The sequence below is a fragment of the Equus asinus genome, chromosome 21 (assembly GCF_041296235.1).
Source record: "Equus asinus isolate D_3611 breed Donkey chromosome 21, EquAss-T2T_v2, whole genome shotgun sequence".
NCBI classification, from domain to species: domain Eukaryota; kingdom Metazoa; phylum Chordata; class Mammalia; order Perissodactyla; family Equidae; genus Equus; species Equus asinus.
In genome coordinates, this window is record NC_091810.1 from 16,222,766 (window position 1) to 16,245,992 (window position 23,227).

Genomic DNA, 23,227 nt, shown 5'->3' on the forward strand with positions numbered 1-23,227 from the left:
TGTTGCGCTGATAAGCACTCATACTATTATTAATAACAGTAATATAGCTATCATGTAGTAATAGCTATCTTGGATTAAGTGCCCACTATGTACCAGACATGGAGTTTTGCATTCTTTGTTGTGTTTCATTTACTTCTCACAACACGTGTTTAAAATATAGTGCTCATTTTACGTATTAAGAAATTAAGGCTTAGATGTGATTTGCCCAGGTCCACACGGCCAAGAAGGTTAATCAACTACAAGTCTCTTTGACTTCAAAGCATGTGCTCACCATATGTAGTCATTCAACAACTACTTGCTAAGTACTCTTCTAGGAGTTAAGTGCACGGAGGTTAACAAAGCTGAGTCACTGCTCATGGAGTTTAGAAAATTTATGATTTGTGTGTTAAAAAAAAGTCTTACCATAACAGTTTATGCAGTTTTATGGTCCAGCTGCGTAAGAGGATCTTGCTTACCTGAATGTTGGATTTTTGGTAGCCTTAATTTTCTGGAATACAGTTTGACCTTGCAAATAAACCTATACTTAAAGCCTTTTCATTACTCAGTAGGCTAAGTCCTTAGGCTCTTTATGTTCCTGTTGTGCTCCTTAATTCACAATCCCTATAATCTCTTTTCCTCAAATCAGGTTGTCAACAGCAAATGCTGAGGAGTAGGGGTGTTAATAGTGGTAAGTACAGTGATAGTCAGAAGTGGCATTGGCCACCGGAGTGCAAGAAATGTCTGAAGAATACAAAGGAGACACAGAATTCAGTTGTCCGTTACATTCGTTATCCTTGTTTCTGAAACTTCCACTATACCGCCAATATTAGAGAAGATTAAATGCCTACTGTTTAAGTCTGAAAGTTCTTTGAAGTCATATTTTATCTTAAATCTTTGGTTCTTGAATTTTACTTCATAATAGGTGTATTATAAAAATATTTAAAAATTTTAGTTACCTTATTAACCTTTCTCACTCAAGTCTGAGTAAAATTGTTGTTTTAGGAGAATCTTCTATATTTATGTTCTGTCAGTAACCAGAGATTACTCATCATAGTGATTTATAAATCCTTAAGAAAAGGTTGCTTGGTGTAGTCTATTTGGAAAGCCAGGGAACCACAGTCTGTATTAGGAAATTGTAATATATGTTAGATTTTCATGGCTCTAGACTCATCTAGCTGTTAGAGCCAGAAGGATCATTATAAGTCATCTCATCCAACTCCATATTTTGCAGAGGAGGTAACTTGAGGTCCAAAAAGGTGGTGACTTCTTTATGGTCACGTTTGTAGTTGGTTGCAGAGCCTGGATTTAAACTCACGTAAGGCAAATTATGTAACTTTTTTGAGTCTTATCCTTAATTGAAATTAAGAACATTGACCTCAGTTATGTGGATTAAGTGAAATAGCATATAAAACACCTATACACTCTGCCTACTTCGGGGTAGATGCCTAAAAGATGCTGTTTTTTTGTTTTTCTTCATCTGTCAAGTCTGTCCCTTTTCTAGTATGTGTCATATTTCACTTTCTGGAAATTTTATTTCCCTAGTCCTAGTGACAGATGTATTCCAGAGAAGCAACTGAAAAGGAAAACTTCTGGTATTGGGTCCCCTGCCTGCTCACGAGTCTACAGTCTTCTAAGGATCTTCTGAGATTTGCTAAAGAACAGAGCTACAAGGCTTAAGAAGACCTGTGTTGCTTGCTTGATTTGTCATGGGTGGGTGTTGTATAAACAGTGGCAACGTGCGAGGGGCTTGAAGTGTGTCACCAGAATTTTGATTGTACCATTTTAAGAGTATGCACGGTAGGCCAATTTACTCTCTGAGCTCCCTCTTTTAATCCCTTGATCTTGGTGATTGTTACTGGTAAATCAGTGAAGTGAACACTCGTTTCTGTTCCCCCCATTTCATGGTAACTGTGTCCCATATTTTTATCTGAGGAGCTGTCAACCCTTATTCCCTGTTAGATAGCCATCCAATTTTAATGAGATTGACCCCATCCTTAGCACTAGGGGAGAGGGTGATTAGCTTAAACCAATCAATAAAGCCCAGCCATTAGGATATAATGATTTGTTCACCGTGATTCACGGAAGGCTAGTGAGATATGAAATCATGTTTGGGGCTTCCTTATTCCAAAGAGCTTCCCTGAGAAATGCTTTTTACCTCCCAGACTTAAATGAGGATACATGTAGCTCTCAGAATCTGCTTATAGTCACACACATTGTGACTTGGGGTGGTGGGGTCAGTGTTAGAATGAAGCAAACACCAAGGAAGGCAGAGAGGAGAAAACAAAAGAAACCAGATTTTTAGTGACCTTGAGCCATTGGACCAAGCCTTCCTGAAGCCGTTCTCCCTTTGCTCTTGTCAGTTAAATGAACCAGTAAATTATTTTTTATTTATGCGGTTTGAGTTGGATTCTCTGTTACTTGCAACCTCAAAACTTTTTTTTTTTTAATCTGTTGGGGGTTTTTTTGAGGAAGATTAGCCCTGAGCTAACATCTGCTGCCAGTCCTCCTTTTTTACTGAGGAAGATTGTCCCTGAGCTAACATCTCTGCCCATCTTCCTCTGCTTTATATGTGGGACACCTGCCATAGCATGGCTTGATAAGCGGTGTGTAGGTCTGGGATCTGAACTGGCAAACCCCAGGCTGCCGAAGCGGAGCATGCGAAGTTAGCTGCTGTGCCTGCCACCGGGCCGGCCCCAAAACTTTTAAATAATAGCACCTAGCTTATCCCTAAATCACCTGTACTTCACTTCAAATATTCAGAATCCTGTATCTAGGAAAGTTAGTTCAAGGAGCATGCTGCCTGGTGAGTTAAATTTGTCAGCAATCATTGGTTGAGCTGCTCATCCACTCATTTACTCAGTACATTTTGGGCACCTACTCTATGCCAAACTCCATGCAAGGTGAGGGAGCTGAAGATTGGTTCCTGTCCTCAAGGAACTTAAAGTTTAGAGGTGGCAAGTCATATAGCTGCATTCAAGTAATAGTTAAATGTCTTTTTTCTTAACGTAAGCTTCCCCCCAACCATTGTTTTAATTTTCTTTGTTTTAGAATAGGCTGCTATATCTCATTTGTATTTCTTTATCGTAATATTTCTACCTTACAGTATAGTGTATAGTTTTACTAGTTATGTAATACGTATGTATATATTCCCTACTTCGTTTGTTACAGTTTCCATAAAGGTATAATGGATAAATATACTTGGACTTTTTAAAGGTTAAAATATGTTACTGCCATATAAAACAGCAAATCAGAAATGAGCAAAGGAAGAGCTAGTGAAAGGGTTTCCAATTGTGCTGACCCTTTTCCCGGTGATACTTGATTCTTTTTGGATCATGCATTCCTTTCAAATGTTGATAGAAGCTAAGGTCTCTCCCCAGAAAGATGTAAATCTACACATACCCAAGATTCTGCATTCATTTGCTGGGAGATCTTGAATTCACTGAAGCTCTCAAAAGTTGAAGGTCTCAAGTTAACCTCATACCTGCCACTAAATGATGCTCTAGTTCTTAAGCTTACTAATGAGTATGATGCACTTAAAAAAAAAAACAAACTTCCTATCTGAAGAATTTGTAATAGGAGAGGTACACAATTTTTGCTAACTTTCAGAATGCTTTTTATGTATTAGACTGTAAGCTAGATACTTTTCATACATTAACTTATTCATTCTGTGATTTGGTAACATTTGTACTATATTATCTTAACTTTACGGCTGAGAAACTTGAGACCCAGGGAGTTTAAAAGTTGCCCAAGTTTAGACAGCCTGTAAGTAGTGAAATTGGATTTCAAACCCAGTACCTGTCTTACCCACAAAACTATTCTGCTTCTTAAGTACTGTAATTGATAGAAAGTGCTCCGTCTAGTTCCTAGGATATGGTAACTGATAAAAACTCTTGCTGCTGTTGCTGTTCATTTATTTAGCAAATATTTTTTGAGCCACTTACTCCTTGTACCTTCAGTTCTTAAGGATAGAAATGTTTTTTCTTAGGACTCTTAGATGCAAGGAGCAGAATCCATTTCAAGCTAGAGTAAATATAATAGTGAATCTTGTAGGTGGATACTGGGGCGGGAAAAGTTCCAGGATTTATGAAGGAGTGGAACCAGGAATTAGAAAATTCAGAAACCCAGATAGCCCCTACCAAATTACTGCAGACCTGCTTTTTTTTGGTAACAGCTTTTTGAGATATAATTCACATACCATGCAATTCATCTATTTAAAGTATATAATTCAGTGGCTTTTTAGTATATTGGCAGAGTTGTGCAACCATCACCACAATCAATTTTAGAACATTTTCATTGCCACCGAAAAGAAATCCCTTAGCTATAACTCTCCAAAATTCCTCACTTCCCCAGCCCTAGACAAACACTAATCTACTTTCTATCTCTGTGGACTTGCCTGTTCTGGACTTTTATGTGAATGGAATCATGTAATATGTGGAGTTTTGTGACTGGCTTCTTTCACTTAATGTTTTCAAGGTTCATCCGTTTTGTAGCATGTATTAGTATTTGATTCCTTTTTATGGCTGTGATACTCCATTGTTTGGATAGACCACATTTTATTTATCCATTCACATTCATCAGTTGATGAATATGGCATTTGGGCTGTTTCCACCTTTTGACTGTTAGGAATGCTATGAACATTCTCATGTTCTAGGGTCCTAATAACCTGTAAATCCACCCTGAAGTCCTCTAATTCTAGTCTGCAGGAAGGAGAGAAGTCTTATGTTCTTACTGCTCTGGGCAGGCTTTTGTAAAGTAAAAGAATAATTTTACTAGGTTTTATTTGGAAATATTGAAAGTAACCAGAGAATCTTTTTTTGTTTTTAGTTAGATTTTTGAGTCCACAGGGGTCCTGAGACTCCAGGCTGGGAGTAGGACTGATCTAGTCCTAGCCACCTTGTTTTTGTGATGAATCCACAAGGTCCAGGGAGGTACATGGGCCTGCCCAGTGCCTCCAAATTTAGTATCAGTGACTTTAATAGTGTTTCAGTGTTTTGACCTGTAATGATCAACATGCCATCTCTCTCTTTTTTTTTTAATAACATGGTTGGTTTACGAAAGTGTAAACAATTTTTTTTTTTTTTGAAGAGGGTTAGCCCTGAGCCTAACTACTGCCAATCCTCCTCTTTTTGCTGAGGAAGACTGGCCCTGAGCTAACATCCATGCCCATCTTCCTCTGCTTTGTATGTGGGACGCCTACCACAGCATGACTTTTTGCCAAGCGGTGCCATGTCCGCACCGGGATCCAAACTAGCGAACCCTGGGCTGCCGAGAAGCAGAATGTGCGCACTTAACTGCTGTACCACTGGGCTGGCCCCTAAACAATTTTTAAAAAATTTATTGTGGTGAAATACACAGTCATGCACCAAATCATGATGTTTTGGTCAAAGATAGACTGCATATACCATGGTAGTCTCATAAGATTAGTACTACATAGCTAGGTGTGTCGTCAGCTGTAACATCTAGGTTTGTGTGTGTATACTCTATGATGTTCACACAACAGTGCAATCACCTAAGGATGCATTTCTCAGAAGATATCCCTGTTGTCAAGTGACTCATGAGTGTATGTAACATAAATTTACCATCTTAACCATTTTTAGGTGTACAGTTCAGTGGCATTAAGTATAGTCACACCGTTAGAACCATCACTACCATCCATCTTCAGCACTTTTTCATCATCCTATACTGAAACTCTGCACCCAGTAAATTCCCCACCCCCTCCTCCCTCTCCTGTCCCTAGCAAACTACCTTTCTACTTTCTGTCTGTGTGAATTTAACTGCTGTAGGAATGTTACATAAGTGGAATCATGCAATATTTGCCCTCTTATGACTGACTTATTTCACTTAGCATAATGTCCTCAAGGGTCATCCATCTTGCAGCACGTATCAGACTCTCCTTGCTTTTTAAGGCTGAATAATATTTTTTTCTATGCATAGAGCACATTTTGTTATCAGTTCATCTGTCTCTTGGCACTTGGGTTGTTTCCTTTTGGCTATTGTGAATAGTGCTGCTACAAACATGGGTGTGCAAATATTTCTTTGAGTAACTGCTTTCAGTTCTTTGGGATCTATATCCAGAAGTGGACTTGCTGGATCATATAGTAACTATTTTTAATTTTTTGAGGAACTGCCGTACTGTTTTCCATAGTAGCTAAACCATTTTACATTCCTACCAGCAATGCATGAAGAGTCTCAATTTCTCCACATCCTTGCCAACACTTCTTTTTTTTGGTAGCAGCATCCTAAATGGGTGTAACGTGGTATCTCATTGTGGTTTTGATGTTCGTTTCCCCAATGATTAGTGATGTTGGGCACCTTGTCATGTTCTTATGGGTTCTTTCTATATCTTCTTTGGAAAAATTTCTATTCAGATCCTTTGCCTATTTTTAAATTGGGTTGTCTTTTTTTATTATTGAGTTGTAAGAGTTCTTTATTCTGTATTCTATAGAATATTTGTATTCTAGATGCAAGTCCTTTATCAGATATATGATTTGCAAATCTTTCGTCCCATTCTTTGAGTTGTCTTTTTGCTTTCTTGATGGTATCCTTTGAAGCACAGAAGTTTTTAGTTTTGATGAAGTCCAGATTATCTGTTTTTTCTTTTGTTGCTTATGCTTTTGGTATTACATCTTAAGAAGTCACTGCCAAATCCAAGATCATGAAGATTTACTCCTCTGTTTTAAGTGTTTTATAGTTTTAGCTCCTACATTTAGGTCTTTATCCATTGGGTTAATTTTTATATATGCTGTGAAGTAGGGGTCGAACTTCATTCTTTTGCATGTGGTATCCATTTGGCGCAGCACCATTTGTGCTAGGATGGTTTAATTGTTTGCCACCCTTCTTAATTCTGTTCCATTGATCCATGTGTCTGTCCTTATGCCAGTACCACACTGCCTTGATGATGGTAGCTTTCTAATAAGTTTGGAAATTGGAAGGTATGAGTCTTCCAACTTTGTTCTTTTTCAAGATTCTTTTGGCTATTCTGAGTCCCTTGAGTTTCCATATGAATTTTAGGGTCAGCTTGTCAGTTTCTACAAAGAAGCCAGCAAAGAAGCTATTCTGGTAGGGATTGTGTTGAATCTACCAGTTAGTTTTGAGAATATTGCCATTTTAACAGCAAACGTGGTTTTACTGCTTTGGAAAAAATGAACCAAGATTTTTATCTTACAGCTCCTGACTTTACGTGTTCTCAGTTCGAAGGACCGTTCTGTCTAGGCTCAATTTCAGATCAAGTTCCCAGCTTGGATTCTTGTTCCATTCACTTGTAGTGGGGCCTAGAGGGTCAGGATCATGAATATAAACATATAAACATTGCTGCTTGGGGCTTACTCCTATGGGTGAAGGAGAGAAGTTCTCAAAAGAGGTGTGTGAGTTTGAGAGACAACATAGAGTTGTCCACCACAGTTTTCATTGATGGAGGCAGTAGTTCAGAGTAGAAAGGCTGTGAAACACTTGGAAAGTATAGTGAAATAGAGCCTTGAGGTACATCCATCGTTGGGGCAGGAGAAAGAATAGAAGCCAGCCAAGCAATAGTGGAGATGCAGTTGGAGACAGAAGAAGCCCCTGGAGGTGCAGTATAATGAAAGTCTCTTTAAGGGGAAGAGAGAAGGAGCAGGCTGAGAAAAATTCTAGATTTGATTGCTAAGACTTTATTGTTGATCAGACTTGCCTGAAAGCCTGACAGATAAGTAATGGCAAAGTACAGGGTCTTTTATGTAAAGAATGTATTGCCTCTGCTAGACTAGTGGTTCCCCAATTTCAGTCACTCATCTGTTACCTTCCTCACTTTTACTAAAACAGAGAACCACCTACAGTACTGCTTAATATTTTCTCTTAAATAGCTCACTTTTAAAAATTAAATACATTTATTTATTTATTTTTCTTTTTCTCCTCACAGCCCCCGGCACATAGCTGTTTTATTTTTAGTTGTGGGTCCTTCTAGTTGTGGTATGTGGGATGCCGCCTCAGCATGGCTTAATGAGCGGTGCCATGTCCCCGCTCAGGATCTGAACCGGCGAAACCCTGGGCCACCGAAGCGGAGCATGCGCACTTAACCACTCAGCCACGGGACTGGCCCTTAAATACGTTTATTTTTAAAAGGAAGCTTTAAGACACTACTGTATATAGAAAACCAATATAGACATTTCTGCCGTGATGTGATAAATGTTCCTGAAAATCCATACATTTTGCCAAATCATACACAAAAAAGTAACAGCGCTCATGGGCAAAATGAGGACAGACCACTTAATATCTGTGCAACCTAAGACTCCTAATATAAATATAATATAAATATTAGCATAGTTTAAAAGACACTTAAGTTCTTTTTTTTTTTGAAACCATTTTATTAAGCTCTCCTCACTCCTCAGAAGTCTATTCCAGCAGATTTTCTCTTTGCCATGGGTATCACAGACACGGGGATGTGACCAGCACACCCTCCCCTCCCCCCACGCCCTACTACATGACCCACCCAGGAGAGGAAGGCTGCTCCTCAGACAGGCTGCTGCAAGGTAGGCTGGGGCCAGGAGGGCAGCTCCCCCTGGCCTTGGCATGGGCAGTTAACCAGTAGTAACCCCTCAAAAAAGCCATGTTAAATTCTTAATATATGTATCATATTAAATAGAACTTTAACTTAAAGGTGAAAGTAGTTTGAGGCTGTTGAGTTACAGAGATAAGAGCTGAGTGATAGCATCATCCTAAACTACAGGGGCAAAGCAGGTGCAGGCTTCCTTGCTGGAAATGTAGTGATGTATTGAGGGTGCATGGCTGTGACTCATTATCTTCTGTTGATTTCTTTTGCACAAAATTGGAGGTAACTGTGTTATAAACACTTGCAAAACACACAGTCAAAATGAACCCGGAAGAAACTACCAGGAGAATAGAATCACATTATAGTACTAGATTCCTAAAACAAAAACAACAGTTTTAGTTAGATATGATGGTTTGCCAGTGGTGTTGAGTGTAAAATCTGTTTTTATTAAGAAGAGAGATTAGGGGGACTGGCCCGGTGGCGTAGGGGTTAAGTTTGCTCGCTCCACTTTGGTGGCCTGGGGTTCACGGGTTTGGATCCTGGGTGTGGACCTGCACACCACTCATCAAGCCATGCTATGGGAGCATCCCACATACAAAATAGAGGAAGATGGCCACAGACATTAGCTCAGGGCCAATTTTCCTCACACACAAAAATAAATAAATAAAAAGGGAGATTAGGAAGTGTTAAAGAGGTATTAAAGATACCAAACTCAGACTTCTTCCTTCTCATAACCTTTATCTGGTTGATTCAATTCTATGTTGTCATATCTACAAGTCCCTTAAAATCATTTTGTAAACCATGAATAATATATGGCCCATGCTTTGGGAAATCCTATGCTGCTAGACTATTCACGCTTTTCAGTCATCTAGAACGTCTCAAGACCTAGCACAGGTCCCACTACCCCCTCTATAAGGAAGATTGTACTTAAAGGGGTATAAGATCATGTAAAACTTTAAAAATCAATTGTACCTGGGATCCCCCAGTCTAGAGACCCTCTATTTTACCTTTTCCAAGAATAAAGAAGGGGTGGACCTTCTTATTAGAAGGGTTTCAGAGAGCTCTTTGGGAACTAGGCTGTTGAGTTTTACTTTTCTTCGGAGGAATATAAAAAACACAAAACAATCTCACCAACACTTAACTGTGCTGAGGGAAATGGACCTAATGTGAAATTCTTAAAAAAAGTTACACCCACTGCTGTTGCATTTATCAATCTGTATCTTTACCTCTCTAAACTTTTAGAAGCCTTTGTCACTTCTAAGAAGATGAAGTAGCAGCATAACCCTCCTTTTCCGGGTTAAACCTACCGCTCCCCCCTCAAAAAAATCAGAAAAAATAGGCAGCAACCAGTTGCTTCAGAAAATAACCTTATTTTAAATACGGAAATTCACCCAAGTCCAGTTTTAAAATATTAAAAACATGACAGTAGAAGCACTCATACATAATTCTTACCTTTGACCCAGTAATCCCACACTTAGGGTGTTAATCAAAATACCTATATATCTGAAGGTATTTATTTCAGGTTCTTTGTTAGGACAGATAAGGGACCCCATTGTTTATAAGATGCGTTCTGATTTCAGAGATTTTAAAAATTTTAAAAGTATGACTTAAAAGTAGTAAGAATAAATTCCATCCAACACAATAGAGTATGATTATACAAATAATTATCAAATATTTTAAATTATATTTGGAAGGAGAATAATGTAGCATAGGATTCGGATTGAGAATGCAGTTGTGTATACATATGGACAAGGATTAAGGCCACAACTAACCCCCAAGGCATCATTGCTAAATAGCAAAAGCTCCATAGCTCAGTCAGCAGGACTGCCTCTTTCATGTGAATTAGGAGAATCCCCTTATTCCAGGCTGATGCTGTCTGTGTACCAGGCACATGGCTTAGCAAGTGAGCATGGGCTGAATTTCTACCCTGCCTTAATTTCAAACTGTGCTGGCTCTCCTTGTGTAAGGCAGAAGCTATAGTAGTATCATTTACTGTACGTCAGGCACAGTACTAGGTGCCTTACAAACATTATTGAACAGTTTTTGTAACAACACAATGAGGGTAAGTACTATTATCCCTTTTTACAGTTATTTCGTCAGTCCAGACTTCTTCTGAACTCTATAATTGTGTATGTACTGCGTATGTAGTTTATTTGCAATATAGCAGCTGGAGCAGTCCTTTTGAGACCTAAGGCAGATTGTGTCTCTCCTCTGCTCACAATCTTTAAATGGCTTCCCATTTCACTCAGTAAACGGCACAGTCCTTACAGTGACGTATATGGCAGTATGTTATCTGCATTGTCTCCTCTTCCGCCAGCTATGCTCTCACTTCACTGAACTCCATAATGTCTTTGCTATTCCTTGTACACAGAAACACTCCTGCTTTAGAGTTTTCACTGGCTGTTCTGCTCCCTTGAATGTTCTCTCAGCTCTCTGCAAGTCACACTCCCTGGCTTCCAAGTCTTGGCTCAGCTGTTACCTCCTCATTGAGGCCTACTCTGACCTCACTGTATAAATTGCAGCCTGCCTCCCTTCCCCCAGCACTTGTCACCTACTATCTTATTATATAATTTACTTGATTGTATGTCCTTCCACTGGAAGATATGCTTCTCCTGAGATCAGGGGTCTTTGTCTCTAATTCACTGAGATAATCCAAGCATCTAGACCAGTGCCTGGTACATAGTAGGTACTCAGTAACGTTTATTGCATGAATGATTGAGTGAGAAAATTGGTGTGGGGGAAGTTAAGCAGTTTGACAAAAGGCCACACAGCAATAAAAGATAGAGGTAGATTTTAAACTGATATCCATGTATTATACTTCTAATATTAGAAGATGATATCCAAAAAATACTGTGTTAGGATGAGTAAAGTTATGGGTAACTTTTTTCCTTTACCCCCTCCCCAAATTTAATTCTTATTATATCATATTTTACTTAAAAGTATATTTAAAAACAAGTTACCAGTGTGGAAGGAAGGAGCCGGCTATCAGGAAGCTAGAGCAGGCAGCCACAAGCTTGAAATCTGGCACCTCATCTGAGCAATAGCTTGTCCCACAAATGCACTGATCTTATCTGCCTTAAGAATAAAGAACAATGATGTGATAAAGCCCTGGTAAAACTTGTGAGTGCTTTTGATGTTAGATATTCTGTCAGTAATCTTGACTCTCTATTTTACTGTGTAATCATGGACAATTTTATTTAAACTTTTTGGCCCTCAGTGTCCTCATCTCCAAAATCAGGATAATAGTCTCTCTCATAGAATTGTTAGGAAGATTAAAACGAGATGTTGTATGTAAAGGGCTGATGCTTAATATGTACATACTGAAATGTAAAAACTCAATAGCTGTTAGCTAATATCATTATTGTTATTGTTGCTGCTTACTTGGTACAGAAGTTTAAGAAATTTACTTTTTGGTAAGTACATCTTGTTGCCTGGTGACTTTTGGCAGGTGTCAAAATAGAGAACAAACCAATATTGTTATTGTTCAGATGACCAGTCTTTGTTAAATATTTGTGTTTTTCATGGATGCTTGCTTGTGGTTATAACTTTATATTACATCTTAAAAATAGCTCCCCCTTAATAATTTGCATAAATTTTAATATTAAATAATTAAAATATTTAATATATTTTGGATTCTGTAACTACCATCCCCTTGGTTTTGAAGTCTTGGTTGAATAATGCCTATGGGTTGGGCGTCATGCTAGGACAAAGAGGTCATGTATTCTATCCTCAGGGAGCTTACAGTCAGATAGGGAGGCAGACATGTAAATAAATAATTACAATACAGGGTGGAAAGTGCTGTTAATTATATGTGTGTGTATATATATGAATAATATAAATATGAAAAAGAGGAGGGAGTAGTAAATTCTTTATGAATAGGGAGCAAAGAAGGGAGGCTTTATGAGGCAGAATTTCGGGTTTACCTAAGAATGTCACAGAATTCTACTTAGGAGCTGCCCTCACAGAACGATTTTCAGAAACCTACTTTGTACATTTTTAGGTTTTAATACTGTACAAAGACTGGGTCTCTTAAACCATACAGAAGAGAGTGTTAAAAAAAAAAAGTTGCAAGACTGAATGAGTACAATCTTTGTTGTGTACGCTTTGGAGAAGGATTTAAATTAGGCAGGGAATCTACATTAAGTTCAGTGAAATAGAGTTGGGACCATACTCTCATTTGGTATTTTCTTTGAAAGCAGAAAAGAAGGTCATCTCAGCAGGCAGGAAACAGAAGCCCTCACAGCAACAAAGATCATTATGAGAAGTGATAAATGAGGAAGGGCTACTTTGAGAGAGAGAGAAACATTAGAACCTCAACATAGGGCAAAATAATTTAGTAAATGAGACAGTATAGTATAAGAACCAGGGGTATGTAAGTTCCATACCTTCAAAATGCCATATTATTTAAAAGTCAGTGAACCATGTAACTTAATCAGCCTTGGAGAATGGTCTCAGGTTGCTGTCAGTGTATCCATTAAAGTAGCTAGCCTCACAGTAAATTTGAGTGATCAGTAAGGTCACAAAATAACTAATGGTACCTGAAAAAAGAATGAAAACTTAATATACTGAGTTTTTTCTGTACACATAGCAATGAAATACATGAAAACTAGAATTACATGCAGTAAGAGAAATGACTTTTTTTTTTAAAGATTGGCACCTGAGCCAACATCTCTTGCCAGTCTTCTTTCTTTTTTTCTTCTCCTTTTTCCCAAAGTCCCCCAGTACATAGTTGTTTATTCTAGTTGTGAGTGCCTCTGGCTCTGCTATGTGGGACGCCGCCTCAGCATGGCCTGATGAGTGGTGCCATGTCCGCGCCTAGGATCTGAACTGGTGCAATCCCAGGCCACCGAAGCGGAGCACTCGAACTTAACCACTCGACCACGGGGCTGGCCCCAGAAACGACGATTTTAAAATGTAACATAAGGTGGCATTAGCACACATGTGGAGAGAGTTCATTGGTAGGACTAAGAAAGACACTTTTAAGACTAGATGGATCCTTAAAAAAAGGGAAGATGTATTTTGTATGGATAAATGCATTTGGATAAATTGATGCAAGCTCTCCTGGGGATTCTAAATATTACACCAGTAGCTTTCAGATTAGTAGTGATCCACACTAAGAAATACATTTTTCTTTTTTTAAAAGTTTGGCACCTGAGCTAACAACTGTTGCCAATTTTTTTTTTTTTATTCTTCTCCCCAAAGCCCCCCAGTACATAGTTGTATATTCTAGTTGTGAGTGCCCCTGGTTGTACCATGTGGGACGCCACCTCAGCATGGCCTGATGAGTGGTGCCATGTCCGCACCCAGGATCTGAATGGGTGAAACCCTGGGCCCCCGAAGCAGAGCGCCTGAACCCAACCACTTGGCCCTGGGGCCGGCCGCAAGAAGTACATTTTATAATATGTGTATACCTGAATAAAAGATTTCTCAAAATAGTACATATTTGTACTGTGTGATACATTCTACTCTATCTTCTTCTTTTTTTTTTTAAAGGTTGGCACCTGTGCTAACAACGTACCAATCTTTTTTTTCTTAAAGATTGGCACCTGAGCTAACAACTGTTGCCAGTCTTCTTTTTTCTTCTTTTTGCTTTTTTCTCCCCATAACCCGCCCAGTACATAGTTGTATATTTTAGTTGTGAGTCCTTCTAGTTGTGGCACGTGGGACACCACCTCAGTGTGGCCTGATGAGTGGCGCCATGTCTGCACCAAGGATCCGAACCAGCGAAACCCTGGGCCACTGTAGCGGAGTGCGCAAACTTAACCACTTGGCCATGGGGCCAGCCCCTCTATCTTATTTTTTAAGAAAGCTGGTCATGACCCACCAAAATGATTTCCTGACCACTAATGGGTCATACTCCACAGTTTGAAAAAGTGATGAGTTATACTCTAGGGAAGAAAGAGACTTGAGTTTTTGAAGTCTCTTCCCTGAAGAAGCTGGCTATTAAGAGAGTACGTATTCTGTCCTTGTTTGAAACCATATTGGGTGCTCTTTTAGTTATACCACAAAAAGGGCCCGAAGAAGGCAGCGGAAATGGATGTGAAGGTAGGACTCCTGTCAGATTGTTCAGGGGCTCCGCCTTTGACTCTTCCTTGAGTCCTCATGCTGCATAATTCAGGGCTGTGTGTCTTTCTACTATAGTTATTTTGTTTGCCCCTAAACTCAGTACTATTTAGAATTTATAAACCATCTTTTACTTGGATATAGAAAAGTATCTTTCTCTAACTTTCTAAAAAGGAATATTCATGTAAAGAATAATTGAAGAGAGATTATGACAAGTGAGCTATGATAAAAATGGACTTTTTGGTATAGAAAGATAGAGCTTTGAAAACAGTTTATAGTATAAAAATCATGAGTTACATGACTAAAGCGAATATATCTTTAAACTCCAGTATGGTAGAATGAAGCATGAAGCCAATAAAAGGCACTTTTTGCTGAACCTATGAAACCTACCACCCTCAGAAATAATGTAGACTAGAAATACAAGAATTTGGAGAAATTTAGATAAACTCGTGAATGACAAATATGGAGGTGTGTCTATAGAAAGCTAAGATAATCTAGCAATTAATGAATTGTCCCCTTTTTCTGTCATAAAATATTCATCCCTTGATGTCTTTCAGAGACTGACTTTGCACTTCGTCCCATTGTGACAGTTCTTTAATGGAATAGTAGCCAACGTGGAGGAAGCAGCGTGGGAGAGGATCTAGCAGGCCTTTTTTGTTTCTGAGGTGTTCTGTGCTGCTCGGGGCAGGGGATGGGGTTGAGGGGGTCTGGAATGCAGAAGGAAGCAGCAGTTGAATCTGAATTCTGGAATAGGCCAGAAGTCATATTAAGTAAATTATAGGCTTCCTAAATAATTTATAGAATTTCGCTGTCATAATAAATGAAATTATGAATGGGCTGTGTCTTTTCTGGTAAAAGGTAACTATTTTGTATATGAAGAGAGTTACCTAAAAAAAGATTATTTTTTTATCATTGGACAGAAATTAGCTTTTAAAATTAGATTTCATATAAACTTTTTGCTATCAAAGTTATCTTCAAATGCCATGTGTAACAATTCTCTCTTAAATAATACACTTTTATGTAAGGACTGAAAAGGTTGGATAAATATGAAGAAATACTTTATGAACATTTTTAATTCATCTTTTTTTGACATTTGGTTTATTTTTGATATTGCACAACACATATAGTGCTTTGCAGTATTTAAAAAATGTGTTAGTGACAGATAGATGGCGTTGGCCCCATTCTTACATTATGGAGAATAATTTATAATTCTAGCAGTGAAACCCAATAGTTTTCTACTTAAAGATGAAAGTATAAAATACTCTCTATTTAAAGCTTAAAAGTTTTCTCTTTAAAGTTTGCTCCAGCAAAACAAAGTAGAATTTTTCATAACTTTAGATAGTATTTTTTCTAGACAAAAAGTTGGGTAAATAGTCTTTAAATTAGACCGTTAGCCAGTGTGTTGGCAGTATCATTTCCTGGGAGATCTCGTTTTTGTAAACCAGTCCTGCTTTAAATTGTTCTAGTTTAGTTCCATGGCATTGGCTCTGAGGAAGTTAACAGTTTATGGATGTTATAGACAATGCTGCAGTAAATATTCCTGTGTGTTTTTGTAGTGCTGGGTCGTTTTTTTTCTCCCTGTAGGATAGTGTCAAATGGTGTGTGAATTTAAATCTTTAAGTAGCTAATAGACTCTATTAGATTGTTAGACTGTTGCGATTTACACTCTTAGCAAGTATAATGAGAAGTAGATTTCCTCAAATGCTTGTGATGGATGTTTTTATTAGTGTTTTAAATTTTATAAATCTGATATCAAAAATACTGTTTATAGGCTTCCTGTTCCTCTTCCGTGAATTTAATTCCCTGGTTTTTCTGTGGCATTGTTCATCTTTTTCTTATTAATTTTCAGGAGTTCTTTGTGTATTAGGAATAATAATCTTTTATAGGGAGATATCTTTGTCTTTTTTTAAACGATTGATTTCTTCCAGCATAGTGAATTTCCCCATTCATGAGAGAATGCATTTGTTTTGAAACTTTTCTTTGGAACTTTGAAAGACCTTTCACATTCAGAAATTGATTTCTGCTTTGGACTGTCTAGTTTTAGTATGTCTCTAGGTGTGTATATGTGAACGTGTATGTATTTTTTAACTTGGAGCATTTGGTTAACAGATCAGAGGGAGAGATCACAACATTAGAAGCTAGGTTTACGTTACATCTACGTTTACATTTGAGAGTAGAACCAATGGGGTTTCTGAACGTCTCCATTTAAGATTGAAGTATATTGCTGCTGTATGGTTTTTAGAAGATACTTCTTTCTTGTTTCAGAATTGATTAAGGAATACATTAGCATAGAGCTTCCTGTGATGAACAAGTTAGAGGTGTACCCATCAGCCATGGGGCAATTGGTAGGGCCCTTGGTCTTCCTGGACTTGTCTGCCTACCTCAGCATACCTTGCAGATATGATCCATCATTTTGTATGGGTGACGTGAAGAAGGTTGGCAAGCACTGACTTAGTGTGCTTCTTAGAAGAAGCCTCTGAGTGGTCTTAAGACAAGGAAAAAGAAAAATTATGAATGATCAGTAGTCTAAAATTGAGAATTAAAGTGGGTTTGCCTTTACTTTGTCACTTGATTGTAGTATGTTCTCTACTAAGTACCAGCACTGTTATTTTCTAATGCCTACAAGACTTAGAATTCATCATGAAATAACTGTGTTCCTGGACTTAGGCTACATTTAAGTCTCGTGAGTGGGTTCTTTAACCAATAGATTGTAATACAGTCTTCTCCCACAATTAAATATAGAATGCAATTTATTGCAGTTTGTCTTTTGCTGAATGGTAGGCATTTTTAAAATGTTTACTACCAAATGGAGATTTAATTCACATTTACTAGTTCTTGATGGGTCTTTTCTATTAAAAATTCATATTTTTTGCAGCATTATTCTGGTTCCTAACTTCATTTAATTAATATTTGAATGCCTTCATGTTCTAGGTACTGTATTAAGTACTAAGAATACAGCAGTGAACAAGATTGGCAGGGCCCTGTCCTCATGGAGTGGACAGAGGGTGGTGGGGGGGTACTGATCCAGATCCCTAAACAGTCTAACATAGTACTAAGTGCCGTGATGAAAATAAGACAGAGTTATTTGATGGTGGTAGGGGAGTGGGGTCTTTTTGATAGGCTAGCTAGGGAAAGTGTTTGTAAAGAGATCTTTTAGGTGAAGACCTTATTGATATGAAAAGGCCAACTTGTTTGTTTCTAGAGGTTTCAGTCTTCCTGGTGAAGGGAACAAGAAGTTCAAAAGCCTGAGGCGTGAAGCTTGGCATGTTCCGAAAGAAAGAGTTTAGCTTTTATTCTGAGTCTTAAACAGAGGAGGGACACAATGAGTTGCGTTTTTAGGATTGATCTGGCTGTTCTGTATCTATAGATCCTAGGAGCCACATCATTTCAGGGTAGTGAGATGCTCAGATGAGTCTTCTCTCTCTCTCTTTTCATCTTTTCCTCTCTCATCTGGTCCTAAACTCCTTCATCTCATCCTCTTTAGTTGGGAAGAAAGATCTAGGGGGAAAAGGAGCTGTAGATGCCCTTAAAAAGTGACCTCCTGGTAACCAAAGGATAGAGTTAGGCGTGTGTTGGGGCTCAGGTTTAGGTGCCAGAGGAAGGAGGCAGTAAGTCGTGGCCCTGCCACATGAAGGCTGTGGGATCTTGTCCTGACCTTCCTTCTTACAGAAATAAAACAGGCTATTAGAAGTTTATAGTACAATGGTAAATTATAAAAAGCAAAAATTAGATACATAATATATAAAAAGTAAAAAGTCCTCACAATCCTGCTGAAATAGTACTTTATTATTTTCTTCCCTTTTTCTAGCTTAATATAAAAAAGGGTCAAACTATATTTTTCATTTTTTGTTTTGTCATGGATAGCATTTTCCATCTCTGCACATAAAGATCTACTTCATTTATCACACGAGTATTAACATGATTTGTTTAATTCTCTATTTTTGAGGTGTTTGATCTTTTTCCTAAGTTTTCAAGGATACAAACAATGCTGTAATGAAGATGCTTGTACATATATCTTTATGCACTTGCCTTATATTTCTGTAGGATAAATTCCTAGAGGGGAATTGAATTACTAAATCAATTTATAGGAACATTTCAAAATTTTAATAGTTACTACCATAGTCTCCTCCAAAAAGGTTGTATGTAGACTGTGTGAGAGTAGGACCATGTTGTGATGTGAGAAAGTCTCTAAATCTCCCTGGTTTCTTCAACTGTTAACCAAGAATAGTTAATATCTATCATCTCCTCTTGATTCAGGCATGTGATATGGGAAAGAACTTAGCACAAAGTGGGTATTCAGACAGAAACTTCTGGTTGAAAACAAGAGGTTTGGATTAAATGGTCTTTAATTCTAGGCCATTTCAGTTCTGACTAAATGATTTCCAGTGTCAGTGTTATACATGAGAAGATAAGGGTTGGGAGCTGGCCCCGTTGGCCGAGTGGCCGAGTGGTTAAGTTCGCGCGCTCCGCTGCAGGCGGCCCAGTGTTTCGTTGGTTCGAATCCTGGGCGCGGACATGGCACTGCTCATCAAAGCACGCTGAGGTGGCGTCCCACATGCCACAACTAGAAGGACCCACAACGAAGAATATACAACTGTGTACCAGGGGGCTTTGGGGAGAAAAAGGAAAAAAAGAAAACCTTAAAAAAAAAAAAAAAAAAAAGAAGCTAAGGGCTCTGGAGTCAGAGCTGCCCAGTTCTGAGTCCCAGCTCTGCCACTTAAAGCTGTGTGAGCATTTTCTTGACTGTAAAATGGGGATGTAATTTCTGCCTAAGGATTACTCTAAGTGATATCTAAGGATATCACTCTAAGGGTTAGGTTGGATAATATGAGCGGGATGTATGCAGTATATACTTCCTCATAATAGTAGGCACATAGTACTGGTAGCTACTGTTAATAATGAGACAAAACAATTTTCTGAAGGAGGAAGGCTTGAGAAGGATGGGATTCTCTGTCAACATCACTGTTTTGTAAAAGAGGAAACAAACCTCTCACTTCTGCATGATTGCTGACTTCCAGTCAGTGCCAGAGCATTGCATGTCCTCACTGCAAAGTATCTGACTTACTGTCATGGTGTGACTTTCTGTGGACTTCTATTGCAGTGTTTTTGTTGCCTGATTAAAACATTTGGTTACTTTTAGTTAGGTGACTATCTCTGTTTGCTTCCATTTACAAGCTTTGTGTCTGCACCAAGACTGAACTCTGAATGCTGTGGTGGAAAGTTCATGGATTTTAAATTTAAACAAATACAGAATCTGGTTGTTTTACTTATCACATGGGTGGTGTTAGGCAAGTAGCATGATTTTTCTGTGCCTTATTTGTTTAAAAATAAAGAGTGGATGGAAGAAGGGATTTAAAATCTTTGGAGTCCTCACAAATTAAATGAGATAATTTATATATAAAAATGTCTAATACACATCCTAGAAATACTACTTTTCCTTCATTGAGGGCATAAAATTATGGCTTACACGTTTAAAAGAAATTTCTCCTAGTGCTAACATGTTACTCATACTCAGTGGTAGTCACTCATACTTAATATACAATAACCAAAGAAGAAGAGAAATATAATTGAAAAGTATTAGACTAGAAGTCAGGAGGCCTGGGCTCATGTTCCAGTTTGGCTTTTAACTGTCGGTGTAACCTTTGGTGAGTCTTTTGATCAGTAGTCCTCATTTTGCTCATTTTTGACTTGTGTATGAAATATTTTATGGAAATAAACTAATATAGAAGTTTTCTGATTAAATTATGTAAGCTGAAGGTATTACTTACAAGAAAGCCCATATACTACTGTTCTCACTATTACTCTGTATATTGTATTGCTGAGTTAATTGCTTTTGTTCTAGACTTATAATTATTTGTCTTTTTTACCAGGTTTAAGTATTTGTAAGCTGCATCAATGGAGCACATACAGGGGGCCTGGAAGACGATCAGCAATGGTTTTGGATTCAAAGATGCGGTGTTTGATGGCCCCAGCTGTATCTCCCCTACAATAGTTCAGCAGTTTGGCTATCAGCGTCGGGCGTCAGATGATGGCAAACTTACGGACTCTTCTAAGACAAGCAACACTATCCGTGTTTTCTTGCCAAATAAGCAAAGAACCGTGGTACGTGAACATTCCTTTCAGAACGTTAAGCTGCCCATCGCCTATAGAAAACATTGTGGATTGTGTTGCCCACCTTATAGACAGGCAAAATCTTCATTGTCACTTAGCATCTTTATTAATTGGCTTTTCAGTTGCAGGTTTTATTGCTTTATATTGCTGTGTTCCTTCCACACCCTGTGCTTTTCCCACCCCTTGGCCTTCCTTCTGTTATTACTCTTGCCTGGAATATCTTCTTTTCTGTCGCTTCATCCAAACAAATAGTACATTCTTATGGGGGTGTATTTCAAAGACTTTTCTTTGAAAAGCTCCCTTAGACCTTTCCAGCTAATTAAAACTTTTTTTTTAAGTTTTCTTCTGCATATTAAAGCAAAATGTTCTCTTAAGTTTTTTTGAATATAATCAAGTATATGGAAGAAAAGAAAATTTGCTAGAAAAAATTATTTTGATAAAGGTCATAGGCCCCAGGTAAAGGTGGAAATAACTTAGAAATCACAGCGTCTTCCTCTTTTCCAGAGCACTGGAACTAGCCGGTTATTTCTGCATAGTTTATTTTTGTAGTACCAGCAACAGATTCACGTTGGCATCATGGCAGGACACTGCTCTTTGGTTTTCTGACACAGAACCCCAACTTTTCCAAGAAATTACTGCTCAAAAAAGTTTCCTACTATCCTGGGAAAAAACCCACCTGGTTGGAACAGAAAAGTCAAGTTGTACTAATTTTGCTTGGCGGGCCATTTGAGAAAACCTTAGTTCAAAACTCTATGATCCCTCCTTTCCCACCCTCCATTCTTTATGTAAAATCAGTGCATTGGGTTTATTCTGTGTACCTAGGTGAGGCAAGGGTCTCAGGTTGGGAAGTCCAGTCCAGAGTTTTCTCATTTCTTTGTAAGAGTTCCACTCTTCCTAATTTAGGAATAAATTCCTTTGTACTTCTTTTGTGAACCTGAAGAGCCTCCCGGTAATGGTGGTGTACATTTAGGTAGATTTTGAACTGAAGGCAAAACTCAGAAGGCTTGAGTAAAGTTTGAGTGAATTTATTTTTGTTCCCCTTCCTAAAAATGAAAGTTTAATGGCTGGCAAAATAGTAATAATCCCCTTGTATTTCAACAGTGGTCTTTCATTTGCAAAGTGATTTTTACCTACTTTTTCTCATTACTTTCTAACCTTAAATGGAGAGCCCAAGTGGGAAGTGTGAATTTGATGGGAAGCTGAAGACCATCTGGTGCTGCTTCTGGGTGTTACTAGGGCTGTCTTCTCCATCCCCATCTACTACCAGTTTGTCTGGGAGACTTAGTTCAGTATAATGATTAAGTGTATGGACCTTTAAGACAATCAGACCCAAATTTAAATCCCTGTATTGCCCTTTTGTTACTTTTCAGGATTGGGTGGCTGAAGTTTTATCTGCTAACATACACCCTATTTTGATTCTTGATCACGGTACTGTTTACTTGACCAACATTGACTGACATATTTGTGGAAGGATAATTCCAAATTGAATTGAGGCTTTGGCAGTCAACGTGTGGACCTTTGATGGTTGTGTTTGTGGTGCTGATGGGCCCCCTGAAGAGAAACCAGAAGAGAAACCTAATGGAGCTCTGCTGTCCCACTTGAACTAGTCTCCTAACTAATCTCTCTTCCTTCTTCCAATTTCCATAACAGCAGCTGCCACATCATTTTTCCTGAAAAACCGCTCTGAGCATGTTACTTGCCTGTGTTGGAGCTCCAGTGGTTTTCCGGTTTACTTGATGTTAAAAAGTTCAAAATCCAGCACCCATTTATCTTTCCAGCCTTATTTCACATTCTTCTGCTTTACTCATTATCCACTTCAGCCAACCTGATTCCCTCATTTTTTCCTTGCTGAAGAAATTGCTGGTGTACTGCTACTGATGATCTTCATTTTACCTCTTCCCCTGCTTCCATATCACCTGTCCCTGATTCCCCTAGCTGGCAATAATCTCTCTCTTGAATGCCCATAACCCTTTATATCTATTTTTCTTATAGCACTTATTATTTCCACTTATATTCTGGTAGTTATAAATGTATCTTACTTCCCCATTTCCTAGAAGGTTCTCAAGGGAGGATTTATTATTCATCTGAGAGCCCTCACAGTGTCATCCTGAGAGTTCATATTGGATTGTCTTTTTAAAAAAAGTTTATTTAAACTGGAAAAAAACCCCAAGCCAGAATAAAACAGTTTACTCATTTCTCCCATCCCATCATCCTCCTGCCCCAGCAACCACCAGTCTGTTCTCTGTATCTGTGAGCTTGATTTTTTTTGTTTTGTTTTTAGATTGGACATATAAAAGAGATCATACAGTATTTGTCTTTCTCTGTCCGACTTATTTCACCTAGCATAATGTCCTTGCAGTCCATCATGTTATCACTAATGAAAAGATTTTGTTCTTTTTTATGGCTGAATAATATTCCGTTGTCTATATACACACCACAATTTTTTTATCCATTCATCCATCAATGGACACTTAGGTTGTTTCAGTATCTTGGCTATTGTAAGTAATGCTGCAATGAACATGGAGGTGTGTATATCTTTTTTGAGTTAGT

At 38.2% G+C, this 23,227-nt stretch overlaps 1 protein-coding gene across 6 annotated transcripts in view; it reads left to right on the plus strand.

The window, feature by feature from the left end:
- RAF1 (Raf-1 proto-oncogene, serine/threonine kinase) overlaps positions 1-23,227 on the plus strand; it is a 65,987-nt gene that overhangs the window by 18,873 nt on the left and 23,887 nt on the right. For 2 of the 6 annotated variants that reach the window (XM_014838399.3, XM_070493804.1), the window contains exon 2: positions 20,437-20,668. In XM_014838399.3, coding sequence (XP_014693885.3) covers positions 20,462-20,668 — 207 coding nt within the window. In that variant the 5' untranslated portion in view covers positions 20,437-20,461. Of the gene's footprint in view, positions 1-1,521; positions 1,690-20,073; positions 20,212-20,436; positions 20,669-23,227 lie in introns of those variants that run through there. The other 4 variants (XM_070493807.1, XM_070493805.1, XM_070493808.1 and 1 more) reach the window with 4 other exon arrangements.